At 34.0% G+C, this 17,049-nt stretch overlaps 2 protein-coding genes across 3 annotated transcripts; both read right to left on the bottom strand.

Annotated features, from left to right (window-relative positions):
• Window positions 1-344: 344 nt before the first annotated feature.
• Window positions 345-4,635, bottom strand: LOC122302325 (single-stranded DNA-binding protein WHY2, mitochondrial). 2 transcript variants are annotated; one of them, XM_043113524.1, is made up of 8 exons: window positions 4,507-4,635; window positions 3,186-3,307; window positions 2,966-3,063; window positions 2,780-2,872; window positions 2,466-2,560; window positions 2,192-2,265; window positions 1,613-1,701; window positions 345-758 (listed from the first exon to the last, which is right to left on the bottom strand). In XM_043113524.1, exons 1-8 carry the CDS (start codon window positions 4,536-4,538, stop codon window positions 642-644), a joined length of 720 nt encoding a protein of 239 aa, XP_042969458.1. In that variant the 5' UTR covers window positions 4,539-4,635; the 3' UTR covers window positions 345-641. The 2 variants fall into 2 exon arrangements, with proteins under 2 accessions (XP_042969458.1, XP_042969459.1); XM_043113525.1 differs by having other exon boundaries at window positions 2,216-2,265.
• Window positions 4,636-13,656: 9,021 nt separating this feature from the next.
• On the bottom strand, window positions 13,657-16,098 carry LOC122305804 (protein FAR-RED IMPAIRED RESPONSE 1-like). The gene is made up of 5 exons (XM_043118349.1): window positions 15,931-16,098; window positions 15,248-15,814; window positions 15,009-15,161; window positions 13,793-13,866; window positions 13,657-13,687 (listed from the first exon to the last, which is right to left on the bottom strand). Exons 1-5 carry the CDS (start codon window positions 16,096-16,098, stop codon window positions 13,657-13,659), a joined length of 993 nt encoding a protein of 330 aa, XP_042974283.1.
• Between the last annotated feature and the right edge of the window lie 951 nt (window positions 16,099-17,049).

The raw sequence follows: 17,049 nt of genomic DNA, 5'->3' as shown, positions 1-17,049 counted from the left end.
AATGAATTGTTTATTATATTTCGTATAAAAATTTTAAAAAAATTATATAAATGAGATGAGATGATAGTGTTTTTCACTCCAAACCAGCCGTAAGTTTGAAAAATAAAAGATCCCCGTAAGACTTCACGCCATTTTGATGAAAAAGTTCAGAAAATCTAGTTGGTTTGCTAAGAGATTATACAAACCCATTTAAATTATGAATGTTAAGGAAAGAAAGGCCTGAGGGCGTAAAGACGGTACCAAACGATATATAGAGAACACCTGGAAGTTGGAACTTTTTAGTTATTACTCACCTGCAAATAATTGGTCAGACAAAAAGCTGTTGAAGATCCTGATCCAGAGGGTTATCGAATACTCATCAATTACCACTCCACAATCTAGATGACAAATACCATAGCTAATTCCAGAAGAGTTGAGATTACATGATAATGACAAGTTTTATGCTCTAATTCATTTTGTTTATCCTCATGGACTTCATTCTCAAGAGGAAGAAAAGTGTTGGGTAACAGAAAAAGTAAAACATATAGCAATTCAACATAACGCGCACAACAGTATTTTCAAATTGACAACCAATACGTAGAGGTGGCATCATTGATAGACAATGAGGACATCATCCTACTTGATTCTCGGCTGTCTTGACTTCATTTGTCCCACTCTAAATCCAGTAGTTGTGAATCAACCTTTGATGGCTGTCCCTCTGTGCCTCTTGGGAGCTGATTTGTTAACCGGCCCCAACCTAAGATGTGGGGCAATGCAAACTGCAAAATAAACAAGAGAAGTGACCTCTAGAGGAAACTTAAGAGTGTGAGATACCTCTGACGATACAGGAGGCATTGGTGAGTTTGACCAGTATCAAGGAAATCATGCGCTTTATCCCATCTTCAGATCTAAGCAAATAATTCGACCATCGGGGATTATGGAATAATTTTCTTGCCAATCCAAAAGCCATTGTACCATCCACGACATTTTGTAAAACCCCTCCCTCACTCAACAAATCTCTTCAAAAATGATCAAGAAAATCACTAACTTCAAAATGTTGATATTGTTACAATTGACCCCTTTCCAACACAATCCCCCATTTAGCCCGTATCATGAATATTTATGAGAACAAAAGAATGCACAATGCTTGTATGAGTTACCTTTTTCCTTTTATTGCCCATGCTTGTCAAGAAGTCCTGAGTTCACTAGCATACAAAAACTTTCCTACAGAACCTATTTCTTCAAATGTGCGCCTGTCTAGCAATCAGTAGTCAAACTTTGTCTATTTCATTAAAAATCGTGATAATTTATTTTGATGCAGCAGTATCATCCAGTTTTTCATGAAACTACAAGATCACTTTTTTACGACATGGAACCTCACCAAGGCAGGATCCTTAAAACCCTAGATATATAACTCCACCAACTAGAACCACATTAGTAATCCAGAACTCATAGTTGGGGATCAACCCAGAATGTCTGAGTTGTAGATTCATCCCAAGCCCACCGTTTGACTACTGGGCTGCACCCTGGTAGTGCCGCTCCATGACCACTATAATCTAATAAAAGATATTCATTGCCATGATTCACGTTAATTGAAAGGAAATGTGAGTAAAAGTTCTTTAGTTGGTCATACACTGCAAGCTGTCTTCATCACTGAGAATTCAGCAGTTGTGACAGGAACAGTGAAGTATTCTTTGGTCTTAAGAATGTTGTTGACAACAGCTGCCAAAATAGAAGTGTATAAATAATTGAAAAAATCATAAAGAATCTGACATGAAAAAAAGAAATTTGATAAATTCCGACTAACATCATGCCAAACTATAGAGAATGCTTGTGTAACACAAAATTTTAGAATTTAGGGGATTTTTTAGATGTGTGCTGTTTTTATGTTTGTAAAATTGATGGGGCCCATTGAAAAGATGTTAGGGAAGAAAAAATTTTGAAATGTGTGCTTTTTAAATTTGTGAAACTGTTGGGATCCACTTGAAATTTTGTGTTTTTTAGAAGTGGTTATGCCTATATACTACTATTAATAAATTGTTGTCTTACTTACTTATCAAAAAAATAAATTGTCGTCTTACTTATAAATATAAATATATATATAACAATTTAAAAGTAAAACAACAAGTGCATAGAGAAAATGGTCGATAAAAATGAGGCAAATTAAAGTCATCCAAAGAAAAATGCCAATATGAGCAGAAAGACTTCTTACACAGAGAAATTAAATAGCCACTACCATCTGCATGAGGCTTAATTGATAAGCTCTTCCTGACTTGACCAGCATTGCTGTAGCATTATTGCTCATCAGAAAAAGCCACTTGCCATTTTTCAACCAGCATAGAATATGTAAACAAAGGATACTTGCATAATGAAATAGATGGATCATGCAAACTGAACAACTTGGTTTAATCAAAAAATGATTCTAAGCTATAAAAAATTGTCTACATTGTAGACTTGTGCACTATAGGATATTGAAGAAAATAAACCTTGATTTCATTGATGGGTCGTGAAAGATATCACAAGAATCTTGAGGGCCCAAGCTAATCAAAGACCCAACCTCTGTTACTGACAAAGCAATCATCTACAGAACATCCACCAAACCAGTCAGTTAAAAGGCTCATAAATTAGTCCTGTACATGGTTATGGTAATTAAACAATACTAAAGTCTACAAACTGCTTGCACGTGTTAAATGGGTGGTAGAGGACTTGGGAATTAATTCGTATGACTAAGAATGTGACAGCAAAGGAACTTATCAAAAAAAAAAAAGAATGTGATGGCAAAGGAACTAAGGGAAGTTACCTGTCTCTTCTCATTATCATACTTGCGCTCACCAATAGCAGGTAAGAACTTAAACATCATGACACCACGACGGTCAACTACAAGACTACCAGACTATGTAACACAAGAAATAATGAGAAGCATTCTTCAACTCCAAAAAAAAATGGATGTACCAAATAATGGTATTGAACCAAAAAAATATCATACATCCAATTTTGTGAAAGTTGGGAGAACAGGAGTCACAGAGAGTGCAGCTTTGCCCTTGAAAACAGAATAAGAAGCAAATATTCGCTGTGCCGCATATCCTGCAGGTTCAGAACCAAAAGGATGCAGGTGTTCCAGCATACTTGCACATTAGGAAAAAAAAAAAACACTAAACTAAACTAATAAGAAGGGAAGTAAATGTCTACAGAGGCAAATTAAAAACCTTTAGCAGCAGAATTCACTCCTGAAGTTGATATCCCAGCATGAATTGTAAATGCATGCAGGCATGAAGCATCTTTAACATCACCAGATTTCCCATATAGAAGTTTCCCAGACAACAGGTTCCTTTTTTTGACAAAGCAATTAAAAATCAGAAATAATGTTAAAAAAACCTAAAGAATAAACAGTCCAAGGTCCGAGTGGTCAGCAAGAGAACAGAAAATCCATCCAATATATCACAGGGAAGAATAAAATAAACACGGAATATTTGTGAAGTTTAACTCAAGCGACTTATATGTGTCAAGGCTAGCGTACTTGCTAGGGTACAACAGTGCAAAGACATTTAATTTACAGTAAAGGGATACATATAATTAACATATTCAATTGAAAAAAATCCGTTGCAAATGCCTTCTACTACTCTTTTTTGTTGGGCAAGGGGGGGAGGGGGGATGCAAGATAAATCAAATGATTACAATTAGAAGTAATTTTACCCAGACGAAAAAGAATATGTTCATGCCCAAGCGATAACAATCACACAACGCAAAGAACCTACTAGAGATGCCATAAACACAATGCCAAGTGATTATAATGTGCCAATCATAACAACAGCATCGAGGTGGAGATGGGGCTGCATAAGAATTTTTCTACATCCCTTGTTCAGATTTTAAGTCGAAATGCAAACACAATGTGCACGTGTCTTGCTAGAAGAGAGAGCGCGCGAGAGAGAGCACCAAAAGCATCTTTCCTTCCTAAGAAAGACAGCATTCAATACCGAAATTTTAATAGAACAGGCGGTGGTATCGGTTCAAGGTGTGGAATGAAATAAAAAATAACCATCATGCTTTTCAAGTTCTCTCAAGTGTTTGGTCATGCTTTTCAATAGAACATCATTCTATCCTGCGGCTTCACCACAAGAAGTTTGCAAAATGACCGACAAAAGTTGAGATGCCTTGCTCCTCCGAAGACGAAACATATTTAAGCATAAACTTTCAGGGCCAGCCGAACATACAAAGTCTGCAATTTTGATTTCCTTAATGGCACAAGTAAAATATCACACCAGAAGCAAAAATGTCCGAAGCCCACGTTTGATAGTTGAGAACTTGAGATAGTGAAGGAAACGACAAAAGGGAAAAACAGCTCACTTAAAACTCAGCCGTAGTATTAGGTTAAGTTGAGTCGAGACCGCAACATCAGACCCATAAAAACTTGAACTTTAATTATCTTTTACTTTCTCGGGGGCCAAACAGAGAAATGAAAATAGATTCCAGTGAAACAATCGGATTTACTACAAGCGCAAATGAGTCTTAGCTTAAATAAGTTGATACCTGGACTGTAAAAGTCGCGAGAGCTTCATCATCTTGAGAGACTGAGACAGAGAGCCGAGAGGGAGAGAGGCTGTATGCGAATTTGGGCGGTCTTTATGATTTACAGGGACAGGATCGTCATATTTTAATCGGTACACCGAACATATTATTATACTATTTATTATTCACTTATCATATATTTATTATAAAAAAATAAAAATAAATATAGTCTGTCTGTGAAAATAAAATTATTCGACTTTTTAAGTGTTGCCAACTCATTTTTATTTGAGTTTATTATTAATAAAATAATTTTTATATATAAATTATATATTTATTTATTTTTTAAATATATAAGATTTATACATCTTAAAATTGAAAATATAACTTCTCTTATTGCAGGCCGTGCCGCCATAAAAACCTTTAGGGAGAGTTCGGGAATCCAAATATTCTCATATAAAATACTTTGATTTTATTCTCATAGATTTTATTTTGAGATATAACTCAAATATAAAATACATTTTAATTTTAAATGTTTAATTTTTTTATCTAATTAGTATAATTTTTTCAAATTCTTGAATAAAATATAAAAAATAATACAAATTTTTCAAATTTTAAAATAAAAATAATATTTAAATAATTTTTTAACTTTTTAATATTTTTATTCAATTTATTTCTCTTATTTTTAAAATTTTAATAAAATATTTTAACTTAAATTATTTTACTACTATTTATAAATTATTTGATATAGCCTAAAATGATTTTTAATATAATCTACTCTCTTGTAGTAATGCAACTGTCACTAATGAAGTCACTTTAGAAAAAAATAAATAAATAAATTATTTGATTATTTTTCAAAATATTATAAGAGTAGGGTTGAGGAATGAGATATAGATGAAATAGAAATTTTATGAATAATAATAAGATAATTTGTGTATAATTGTAAAATAGTTTGAGTTGAATATTTTTTAGATTTTGAGAAATGAAATAAAAAAATTTGAATACAAAATATTATAAAATTAAAATATTGTAAAAATATAATATTATAATTTTTTTTTTGTTTGAGTATTTGAAAAAGTTGAAAGCATTTTTTAATTTTTATTTGAAAGTTTAAAAAATTGTAATAATTAATTTAAAAATTTTGTATTTGAATTGTGTCTTATTCCATGCCCCAAACCTACCCTAAGTGTCCATACAAGCCCATAAAGTCGTTGTTGTAGATTTGTAGTCACTTGCTAGTTTTATCAAATCAAATTATTTCATCTCATCTTATAATTATAATTTTTTTAAATTTTTATATAAAATATAATAAATAAATTTTCATATAAAATATAATAAAAAATTCAATTCTTTTAAATTTAAAAAGAATTATATTATAATAATATTTTATTTAATTTTTAATAAAATATCTCATCTCATTTGATTTAAATTACATAACCAAACGAAGGTGCTAGTTGGGTGTATTATTAGTGGTTTTTAAAAAAAATAATTCTTATATATTTTTAACATCTTTAATTATTAAAAAAAGATTAAAAAAATATAAAATTTAACTAAGTCACTTTTTAATTATAAGAAATTAAAATACTTCAGAGATAATTTTTTTGAAATTCGAGCAATAATTTTAAGTGGAAAGATTGATGGACTCGTCACTCAGTAGCATTTTCTAACCTCTAGCTTTATTTTTTGTAATATGGTAATGATATCATACCTCTTTTATTATTGTTTTGCTATCTATTTATTTATTTTTTCTTATACTATTTAAATCTGAATTAAAAATTTGTAAACGTGACTTTCTTGAATAATTTAAAAAAATAAATTTAATCAATTAACATAATTATATAAATTAATTAAAAATAAATTTAATTTTAAAATTTGACTTTTAAAAAATTGAATATTAAAACCGTAGTAAATGAGAAGGAAGGTAATATGGGACAACTCATTAGTTACTTCGGAAAGTCTTCTCGTCAGCCCCTATTTTGTTGAAGCCGAAACACACCTTACGTGTCATAAGGTGATTTTAAATTTTTATCCCTGATGCTCGTTCGACGTTCCGGGGTTCCCTCATTTCACTTTATTTCAAAATTTGAGAAAGTTGTCTTCGTCTCCCCCCACCCCGAGACCCTTCCCCCTCCCTCTTCCCCCTGAGAACCATCACCCCCCACCCCGAGACCCATCTCCCCCCACCCCGAGACCCTTCCCCCCGAAGACCCATCTCCCCTCACCCAGAGACTCATCTCCCCTCGTAACTAGGTCGTGTCCCCTCCCTCTTTCCCCCTTCCTTGAGTCGCTTCCCCTTATCCCATTGCTTCCCCTCCCTGCGTAGCAGAGTACCTTCCCAAACCCTAACCCGTGTCACCCAGGCCTAAACTGTAACAGCCCGCTAGAAATTCAATTGTGAAATTTCTATTAACTTTAGGAACCTCGTGAAAACCCCATAAGTTTTCACGAATCCATTAATCGTATACGTTTTTGTCTAACTATATAGTTAGTGTTATTATTTACTATGGTATCAGAAGTGTGTTTTTGATTATTGGAGATAGTTAGAAGTGTCAAAATGTATTATGGTTTGTGCCATTAGACTCGGAGGGTTATTTAAAGTCTTATGGCGCAATAACATTTTTTCATATTTTCGGACAAAACGTCTGTTCAAAACTGTAGATATTATTGGATAAAAAGAAATATCTTGAAGTAATTTTCATGAATATTATTGGGTAAAAATATTTTGAGTTGATTTTTATAGATATTATTAGATAAAAATATCTTAAATTGATTTTTTGTAGATACTATTGGATAGAATATTATGAGATAATCTTTTATAGATATTTTGGGTAGGAGAAAACTACACTCAACTCTTAACTCCAGCCTCATCTCTTCCATATCTCATCCATAATTATCTCCAGCCACCTCTCCCTACGAAATTATCTTCATTTACACTTTCCATTGAAAGAATATCAAACATTCTCTCTCAGACAGCTTTTAGGAGGTATTTTGCACGCCAATTTCGAAGCTGTTGTAAGTGTTTTATCATAAAGTCTCCTTCATATAAGTTGTTCCTTTTTGAGTCTAGTTTACATAGATCTCTTATTTGCCCCATTTGAAGATCATTTAGTCAGTCAAATATTGTATAAACTATAGAAAGGTCATTCTGGGAGGTAAACTGGAGAATATGTTATAATTTGGAGTTTTTGACCAAGCTAATGGATAGATATTGGTCCGAAATTTTTATGGAGTATAGTTAACATGTATATATGACTATTGGTTAAGGATTTTTGCATGATTAAAGGTTTTGATGAAAGATGTTCTTAGATTTAGAAACTTAGAAACTGGAAGAGGAAAAATAGTTTCTGTTTTGATAAAGTTTAACTCTTTAGTGGTCTAAACCTATTCTAATGACTTTGATAATTTTATTGGAGGATCCTAAACATCTTATATACATGTTATATTATTATTTTGAAGATATTTGATGTTAGTTTCAAAGATATGAAATTTTATGCAAAGAGATATTCAGATAAGCCAAAGTGTGGATATTCTTGGCTAAATTTATGTTTTGGTTAATTTCTAACCATGTGATCTTGAATTAGAAGCTTGTATATGTTTTAGGACATCTTTTTAAACCATGTAATGGTTTGGTTTGAAGATCATATATTTATAAGTCATAGATCAAGAGATTTATCAAAACTAGTTGAGGAAAAAGTTTCTGTTTTTGGACTAAGTGTAAAACCAAAAACTCCAAATGTTATTTTGTGATTTTGGTGACTTTAGTTTGATGATTTAAAGCCTGGTTGATGTTAGGATGATATTATGAATATGTTAGAAGTAAGATTTGATTTTTGAAATTCTTGGAGATGTTTTGATTTAAGGTCAAAACTTGTGATTCAAGTGCTTGGATCTTTTTACAAAAAAGTTTGGTGTTGATTATTAGCTTTTTCTAAATGGATGTTTTAAGTATGGTTTTGAACTTAGGATTGGAAGATGTTTGTTGCAAAATTTTGGTTTAAGCATGAGTTTTGAAGTTGGAAGGAATTGCAACAAAAATAAAGGGAAATGGCCTATGGATGTTTCGACCATAGTGTGTTCTTCATAGTTGTGTTTTGTTTTAAATTTTTCTGAGTTGATATTTAAGTTTAGAACAAAATTTACATGAGGAATGTAAATTTTAGAAACTTTTGGAGTTAGTATGCAAAATCCTTAAGTTATGGGTAAAACGGTCATTTTTCCACATGTAAAAAAATTTTACTCTCTAAGTTAGTATTTTCCATATTTCAAATATTTAGTGATTTAGTTCTAACTTTTAGAATCACTAATTACAGTTCCTCGTGGTCGCACTTGAAGTTTTATAAGAAACGCGGAGATCGAGGTAAGTTAGTTTTTAACTTACTAGCAGTCTACTGTGTATGTGTGCTAAGTAAAGGAACTACAGTGTATGTATGTGTGTTATCATATATGTCATGTCATGCCAAGTTATCACGTAATTGTCTATTATACAGAATTTATTCTGTCATCAATTTTTATCTGTTACATAATATATTCTGTCATGTATTACTGTACATTACAAGTATGTCATGTTAAATATGTTGTCTATTATATGTTATGCAATGTTAAGAAATATTTCTATCTCAAGTTGGTCATGTATTTCAAGTTATATTCAAGTCACGTTATGTTACGTCAGGGCTTCAGTCATTTCGTATTCCAGTCACGTTTCATCTTGATTACTTATGTATGGGATCACAGCAATTGTGACGCATACACTACGTGAGACACAGCAATTGTGACACGTAGAATACATGGGGCCACAACAACTGTAGATTATGTATTTTTCATGTTAAGTCAAGTTTGTGTAGAATACATGGGGCCACAACAACTGTGGAGTATGTATTTACACGTAGAATACATGGGGTCACAACAACTGTGGAGTATGTATTTTTCATGTTAAGTCAAGTTTGTGTAGAATACATGGGGCCACAACAACTGTGAAGTATGTATTTACACGTAGAATACATGGGGCCACAACAACTGTGGAGTATGTATTTTTCATGTTAAGTCAAGTTTGTGTAGAATACATGGGGCCACAACAACTGTGGAGTATGTATTTACACATAGAATACATGGGGCCACAACAACTGTGGAGTATGTATTTTTCATGTTAAGTCAAGTTTCAGATCAAGTTCATGTCAAGTCAAGTTCAGTTCATGTTTGAATTTAAGTTATGTCAATTATGCTATGTTGTACGCCAAGTTATGCTTTAATTACTTATGAATTTGATTATGCATTTATGCTTTTACTGTCATGCATGCATCATTAGCTTCTGTGGAAGTTTTTGTTAACTTACTGAGATTTGTAATCAAATCTCACTTTGGTAGTCCCAACTACCATTCCCCCCGAATGGTAGATCTTGTTACAAGACCTGAAGGAGAATCAGGAGCTGATCAACTAGACACAATTGACTAAGCGATGGTGCAACGTCAATGTTAATATAATAGTTAACGTAAATTACTACTTGTACAATGTAGTTGCATCTTTAGTATTTTTTGGATCATAACCATTTTGGACTAGTGTTGTGATCTACTCAATGGGTCCTTATGTATGAAGTATGTTTTAAGCATTTGGGATATTTTCAATTTGGTGCATAGTATTGCTAAAGAAAAAAATTATCCGCTACGAATATTGCATAATGTTAGATGCATGTTAGGAATATTGCATCTTATATGTCATGAACGGGGGCAGGTAACCTTGTGTTGCATGTCTCGACGCTTCAAATGTCTGTTCTATCCCAAACGGAATTTGGGGGCGTCACATAAACCCAACCAGACCCTACCCCCACCCCCACGTCGCCCTGTCACGGAAGTGTTTTTAAATTCTAGAACTTTAGCATCCGTCGGCCCTCACTCTACGCATCCTCTAGTTGTGGTGATTGAAAAGTTTAATTTATGGTGGGAGATCCGCGGCCAAGGGCGAAGGTATTGACCAAAATTCAATCTTTGTGAAATTTTAATACTGTTATGTGGATATGTGGATATGTGGATTTTTCATGTTATGGAGTTTTCAGCTTTAAATAAAGTGTGTGCTGGTTTCATTAGATAAACATTTGATGAAAGCTTCCATCACGTAGTCATACTCATAAATGTCAATGCATACTTAAGTTATGGTGTCATGTAGGTTGAGTACTGAAAATTTAAAGTAATAAAATCATGAAAAAAAAAATTTGCTATGGCTCCGAGTCTATAAAAGTCATGCATGTAAATTGACCTCTAATAAGTCCCAGGTAATTCAGTTGAAATGAGAATAAATTTCCATGTTAGAATTTTCCAAAGTTGACTCACTGTTGGATTCCAACAGTTTAAATTTGTTAATGGTATGGGTAGGGGTATGGTGATAAGTTCATAACTTGTGCATGATTATATCAAATGATTATAATCATTGAGACGTCATTAGGGATTACAATGTATTCAACTACTGTCTAAGGAAAAGAGGCAAGTTTGTCATTGGTTTGTCATCGTTCTAACATTTTCGTTGAAAATGATTATTTATTAGTTGGAAAGAAAGAATGCCATGGGTCATCATAAGTAAGCATATTTATGTTATAATGGCTTTCGGCTAGTTTGAATCTTTGAAGAATATTATGTTTGTTTTAATTTACATGCAATTGTCTACCATGTGCACACGTGATAATGGCATGCATTGATTTGTGAGTGGCTTTTACTATGTATTTAAATTCGTGGTTCTATTATTTAGTAAGAGATTAGTAGGCTCTATTCATATGTATTCAATGCTGTAAAATGACATATCTATCGTTGAATTTGTTGGGACATTATTCAGAATTACGCATGGCATCATCCCAGTCATCATGTTTATCTAATGATGAAGTCATGGAATCACCAACTTGTTGATGTGGCTTGAAAACATCACTTAAGACATCCCACACTAAGTCTAATCCTGGAAGGAGATTTTATGTTTGCCCAAAGTATGATATGGTAAAGCAATTATGTAATTTGTCATATTTGCATTATTGAATTCTACTTGCGGGTTGTGTTTTTTTCCGTTAATTAGGAGTTCGGACTGTGTGCACGGAGATGTGAAGTGTGAATTCTTCGTCTGGACGGATATATTTTATTTGCTAGATCAAAATATTCGTAACAGAGAAAATAAAATTTGGAAGATGTGGGATGACGTGTTGCTTCGAGAGTGCGAAGTTCTAAGAGAGAGAGAGAGAGAGAGAGAGAGAACTCTTGAAAAAAAAAAGGAAAGTATTGTGTTTGTATTGGGTCACAATTGTAATACTATTTTGTTGGTTTGGATAATGCCTTGTATGTATTGAAAGACACGTTGCATGGAGCACATAACTTTGAATTGGTTTTAATGTACTCGTTAGTCCCTATGTTTTGGTTATGATGTAAAGGGGAATATGTAAGTTGTGAAAAATTACAAATGTGCTTCAATGAAGTTCCAAGTGAAGTTCCAAGTGTGACAATTTATGTAATTTTCTAGCATTCATTCATGCATTTAGGTGAGTATCTATCCTTGTATAAAACTGGAACTTAACATCCTCATATGCGTGGAGATGTTGAAGTGCAGGTTTAAAATATAAATCATGACAATCTGTGGGTGCAAAATTGAAACATAAATTTGATTATTTTTAATTATTACAAATATCCTTTTATAATATGCCATATAACAGATATGAAAGCAAAAGAATATCGGGTTGTTTGGAGTATCTTTACTCGCATAACCAAGCTGAGGAATTTTCCTTAAATGTTAGAATGCATCGTGCAATTTATAGCTACTTTGATCCAGTATATATATAAAAGGTTACACGACCCAGTTTATGCATTCGTCTCGCAGTAGAAAAACAAATAAAGGGGCACAGATTGAAAGATCCGATCCTCAATAGCATATCTAGGAGCCAGTCGGAGAAATGCTTCAACCTTGGGTTGATGGAATAGACACTTTGACTACTTTTATTGCAGTCCACCTCTCCATTTGAAACAAGATTGAAATCAAAATCTTACATACTTGAATCATTGATGAAATCAGATCCCATCTCAGAAACTTCATCCCACTGACAACATTTCATGTAACATAAGAAGACACAAACGTATTCTGGAGAAGAAGATATGAGAATTTCTTATATCCACTGAGAATTGATAAGTACAAGAGCAACTCAGTATTGCAATCAAAATTTAACCTTACAGACAATCAATACATGTGCAACAAGAATAGATGCATAGGCAGTCGAATTTTGGCTTATATCCTCATAGTGCAGTATGCATAAAAGAAGCTAGTTGGCAATAACATTTCTCTGAAAAACAACATTCATAAACAAGGCGCAATTCTCCAATACTTACATCAAAGATTTGAATTTTCTGGAGTTCATTGAATTTTTTCATAAAGAATGACACTATACAAGTATATTTACTTAGTTGATCAAGATCCAGATTTTTGTTTGATAACTCCATAGTGGAGTTCTAAGAAATTTAACCAATATTTCAGTAAAGAGTTCAAATTTTGCCCTTCAGAGAATTTCTAATTCCCTTCCCCCCAATTCATTGTATCTCATCAAGCTATGTGTTCAGGCCATATAGAAAGAAACCTTATAAATAAAATTAATGATTGATATTGTGACAGAGCTTCATGCCAAAATCCAACCCACATCACAATAATCTTTCTCATCAAAGAACTCCAATAGACAATTGGTAACCGAGTTCAGTCAAAGTTTTGGCATGCTTCATGCCATTTTTTTTAAGTCCTAAAGTAATTTTTGCTAGCTTAGCCTGAGTTCAGGCCATCACAATCAAATGAGGGTAATTTGGACTAATAATGACAGAAAACATATTATACAAGCAAATTATTCTTGCACTTATATACACTGTTTCCCATGAACATAATGAGCCATAGTTACATTCAAGGACTTCAACGGATACAAATGTGATTAGAGCTGAGCTAACATATTGAGGGACAGAGTAAGGGATGAATACTTGGAAGCTTAGAAGTATACCATTTTTACCTCATAATTTCAGATGCCAGTAGGACTTACCTGAAACAAAATAAACCAGAAAAAGAAAAAAATAAGGGGAACAAAAAACCAGACTAGAGCTTCATAATCAGCGGACTAGAAGATATCACCACATGAATGAGAAGGGGCCACTACTTGGGGTTGGCTGAAAATTTACACCATCATCAAGAGACATCAACATTGGCTTGGCAATACCTAAGCCAATGTATCATGTAAAAAGACCATTCATGAATATACAAAAACCATAATTGGAAGCTTATTATGGAGTTCTAAAACTGAAATGCCATTTGTATAACTTACTTCAAAGCATCTGCAACTTTGACAACTTCAGCAAGCATGTGCGCACAAATTACAAACACAAAACCAGGAACAGCCTTGAATCAAAGGCAAGGTAGGTACCTAAAAAAATACAATAATACAATTAAAAAGGCTGAAGCAATTTGTCCATGGAACACAAGTCACACCGAGCAATGAATTTAAAATACCACTAAAAACCTGAAAATACCCTATAACATATATATACCTTGAAAGTTCAATGCATACAACTTTGACTGGTATCAACCTTGCCTTCGAGACAACATCTCTTACAATCCGTAAATCACAAAGTAACAGAGAAAAATCATCCAAAATATAAATCGCCGATACTAACATCAGAGTTCTACAAAATCTAAACTTTAGATGCACTTAATGCTACCTGTGGACAGAATCAATACAACTCAATTAAACATCATGTTTCTTGCCTAACTTCATGCAGTTAACGGCACTTTCCTTACCCTTTTTCACTCTTACATGAAAGACAATAAATTATGGAATGAGAATGGAAAGAAACCAAACCTTTTTATGTTGCCCATCATCAAGTCACATATAACCAACCTATAAATCATGCTACCACAAACTAGCTGCAGCAGGACGACTACCTCGGCAAATGGAACGAAAGCACCACACCTCTTCCGAAGGATAAAAAAATAAGTTGTTGCACTCCACAAAAAACCTTGACATAACTTTGGCATATTTAAAAAGTACACCAATATTCACAACTGTACACCAAAACTCACACCAATACGTACAAAAAATGAGAAGTTCATCAAATAGACCTCACGTGCGAAACACCCTACACACTACCCTATCCAAAGTGGGGAAATCAAAAACTTTAAAACAAACTTTAAAAGTGTATTACCCAAGTCAGCCCGAAAAAAAAAAATGACTTCACATCGACAATCTCAACTACAACATGACCATTATCCAAACCGACAAAAATGACTTCACATCGACAATCTCAACTACAACATGACCATTACCCAAACCAACACAAATGATTGAAGCATCGACAATCTCAATTACACCATGACCATTATCCAATAGACACAAAAACAGCAACGACCATTATCCAATAGACACAAAAACAACAACTCAACTATGTCGGCACATCTGAAAGAAAACAACTATAATGTAAACAACTGTTACATCATGTTATCAATCTTTAGTTGAGAAAAATATATTCAAAAACACGTTTAACCAATATCTGAAGACCTCTCGATTTCTCCGGTGGCATAGATTGTGTGACATTGCTTTGTTGTGTCCCAACACCTTGCCCTGCATCAAATGGAGGTTGTTGAGTGTCCGGGGTGTCACCCAATGGCATTGCATCATCTAATATTTTCTTGCAAGTCTAAGTTAAGAAATAAAAAAACCCATAGATTAGAGAAAGATGACATAACAGAACCTTGACATCACTGGTATTGGAAAGTGTACTACCTTTCTCTTTCTTGCCATCTTCTCCACGGGCGGAACCTTTCTCTTACTTGGGGGTCTCCCTTTCCCCCGGACCACGTGAGGGCTTAATATCTTTTTACCTTTATCCGCTTGTACGTTTGATCCAACCTTTGTTGATTCGGATCTCGACCCAACCATTACATCATCACATCTTGAATCGAAGTCATCGACAACACGTAGGAATGCATTCACACGCTCATCACTTTGTGAAATTTTAGTTGCCAATTTCATGCATCTTTTAACCACCATCTCATACCTCCGTGCATCTCCACTGGCCCGCAAGTCATCATAACTACTTTTGATCAATGTGTATGTTCTCTTCTCATCATTCCTCCAGCGATCCAAGACATATCTATCTGGCACCACATTAATTTGGGACAACTGAAAAACTTTAAGTGCGTGCTTACATAAAATTTCTCTCATCTCAAATAATGCACGCGTGCATTTCAACTCAGACTCCTTTTCGTTAAAGTAAAGTGTGTAGTGGACAATTTTGTTGCAGTCATTAACAGAGATCTCATCCAAGATATCAAAGGTTGAAATGCAGCCCTGATTACCAGTGTGCAATTATAACACATTAGGCCCATCAACTCTTTTTGTAACTCTTTAAACTTTGCATTTGTGTATAAGCTTTGAAACTGCTTCTCAAAGTTGAAAAGGGAGACGCAGGGGATCGTTTGGTTACTGGAGTTGAAGTCAGCCGTTGTCTCTAGCTCCACCTTCTTCCTCAACGCATTATCAAATTGGTCCATGAATTCCTTCAATGTTGTACCGGAATGGACATATCCGTAAAAAAAAACATTCATGCTTTCTAACCGTTGTGTCGTGCTCATGCCCGCCTAGAAAACATCCTTCAAGTAAACTGGAACCCAAAAAGTCCTTTCCTCATATAAGGTCTCGAGCCAATTATTATATTTGAGATCATACATATCAAGAAGTTGACTCCACCTCTCCTCAAATTCCGAGCGAGTCTGTGAATCATACAATGCAGCATGAATAGAGGTCTTCAACCCAGTGGAGAAATGAGAGTGAGATCCTAACTTTTCAATAAGTTTGCGCATTATATGCCAAAGATAATATCTACGGCGAGTTTCCGGAAATACAATCTCAATTGCATTCTTCATTGCCTGGTCTTGGTCAGTTATAATGGCTTTTGGCGCGCGACCATTCATGCAATCCAACCACGTTCGGAACAACCAAACAAAAGAATGCGTGTCATCGTTTAACAACAACCCTGCCCCTAGTAGTATAGATTGCCCATGATGGTTAACACCAATAAATGGAGCAAAAGACATTCTGTACCGGTTTGTTAGGTACGTTGTATCAAAGGTTACAATGTCTCCAAAATACTCATACACCGATCGACTCCATGCATCAGCCCAAAATACATTCCATAACCTTCCGTCATCATCCATATCCATGGCAGAAACAAACCCATCATTCTAGTTTCTCATTCTTTGGAAGTACGAATAAAGGGCATTGCCACCTCCTTTACCTAATCTTAAATGTCTCGCCTTATCAATAAAATTCCGACAATCTTTCTCTTAAAAATCTAAATTCTCAAAACCCCCAGCATCAACGACAAGAGAGAAATAATTTTTGTTCATTCGAATACCTGCTCTATTATTGAGGTCAAGAATCTTTTGACTGTATTCATCTAGACGTTTGTTAGATCATAAGAGTCTTGATTTCTTGGAGCTGATAGTAATGTGATTGTGCACATTTACAACTGTTGTGATAACCCATTTTGCATTCTTGTTCAATGTCGCATTTACCTTTGCTTT

Source organism: Carya illinoinensis, chromosome 3 (assembly GCF_018687715.1).
Source record: "Carya illinoinensis cultivar Pawnee chromosome 3, C.illinoinensisPawnee_v1, whole genome shotgun sequence".
Taxonomy (NCBI): Eukaryota; Viridiplantae; Streptophyta; class Magnoliopsida; order Fagales; family Juglandaceae; genus Carya; species Carya illinoinensis.
Note: the sequence above shows the minus strand (reverse complement) of the source record. Positions and strands in the feature narration are given on the sequence as shown.

What these genes read in the sequence shown, in the direction of transcription:
- LOC122305804 (XM_043118349.1), bottom strand. Translation starts at nt 16,098, where the DNA reads ATGAGCACGACACAACGGTTAGAAAGCATGAATGTTTTTTTTTACGGA. An exon ending in GTAACCAAACGATCCCCTGC is followed by an intron (nt 15,815 to 15,930) that starts GTCTCCCTTTTC and finishes ACTGGTAATCAG; the next exon opens with GGCTGCATTTCAACCTTTGA. An exon ending in AGATGGCAAGAAAGAGAAAG is followed by an intron (nt 15,162 to 15,247) that starts GTAGTACACTTT and finishes TTCTTAACTTAG; the next exon opens with ACTTGCAAGAAAATATTAGA.
- LOC122302325 (XM_043113524.1), bottom strand. Translation starts at nt 4,538, where the DNA reads ATGATGAAGCTCTCGCGACTTTTACAGTCCAG. An exon ending in CAACTTTCACAAAATTGGAT is followed by an intron (nt 2,873 to 2,965) that starts GTATGATATTTT and finishes TGTGTTACATAG; the next exon opens with TCTGGTAGTCTTGTAGTTGA. An exon ending in TGGCTATTTAATTTCTCTGT is followed by an intron (nt 1,702 to 2,191) that starts GTAAGAAGTCTT and finishes CTATTTTGGCAG; the next exon opens with CTGTTGTCAACAACATTCTT.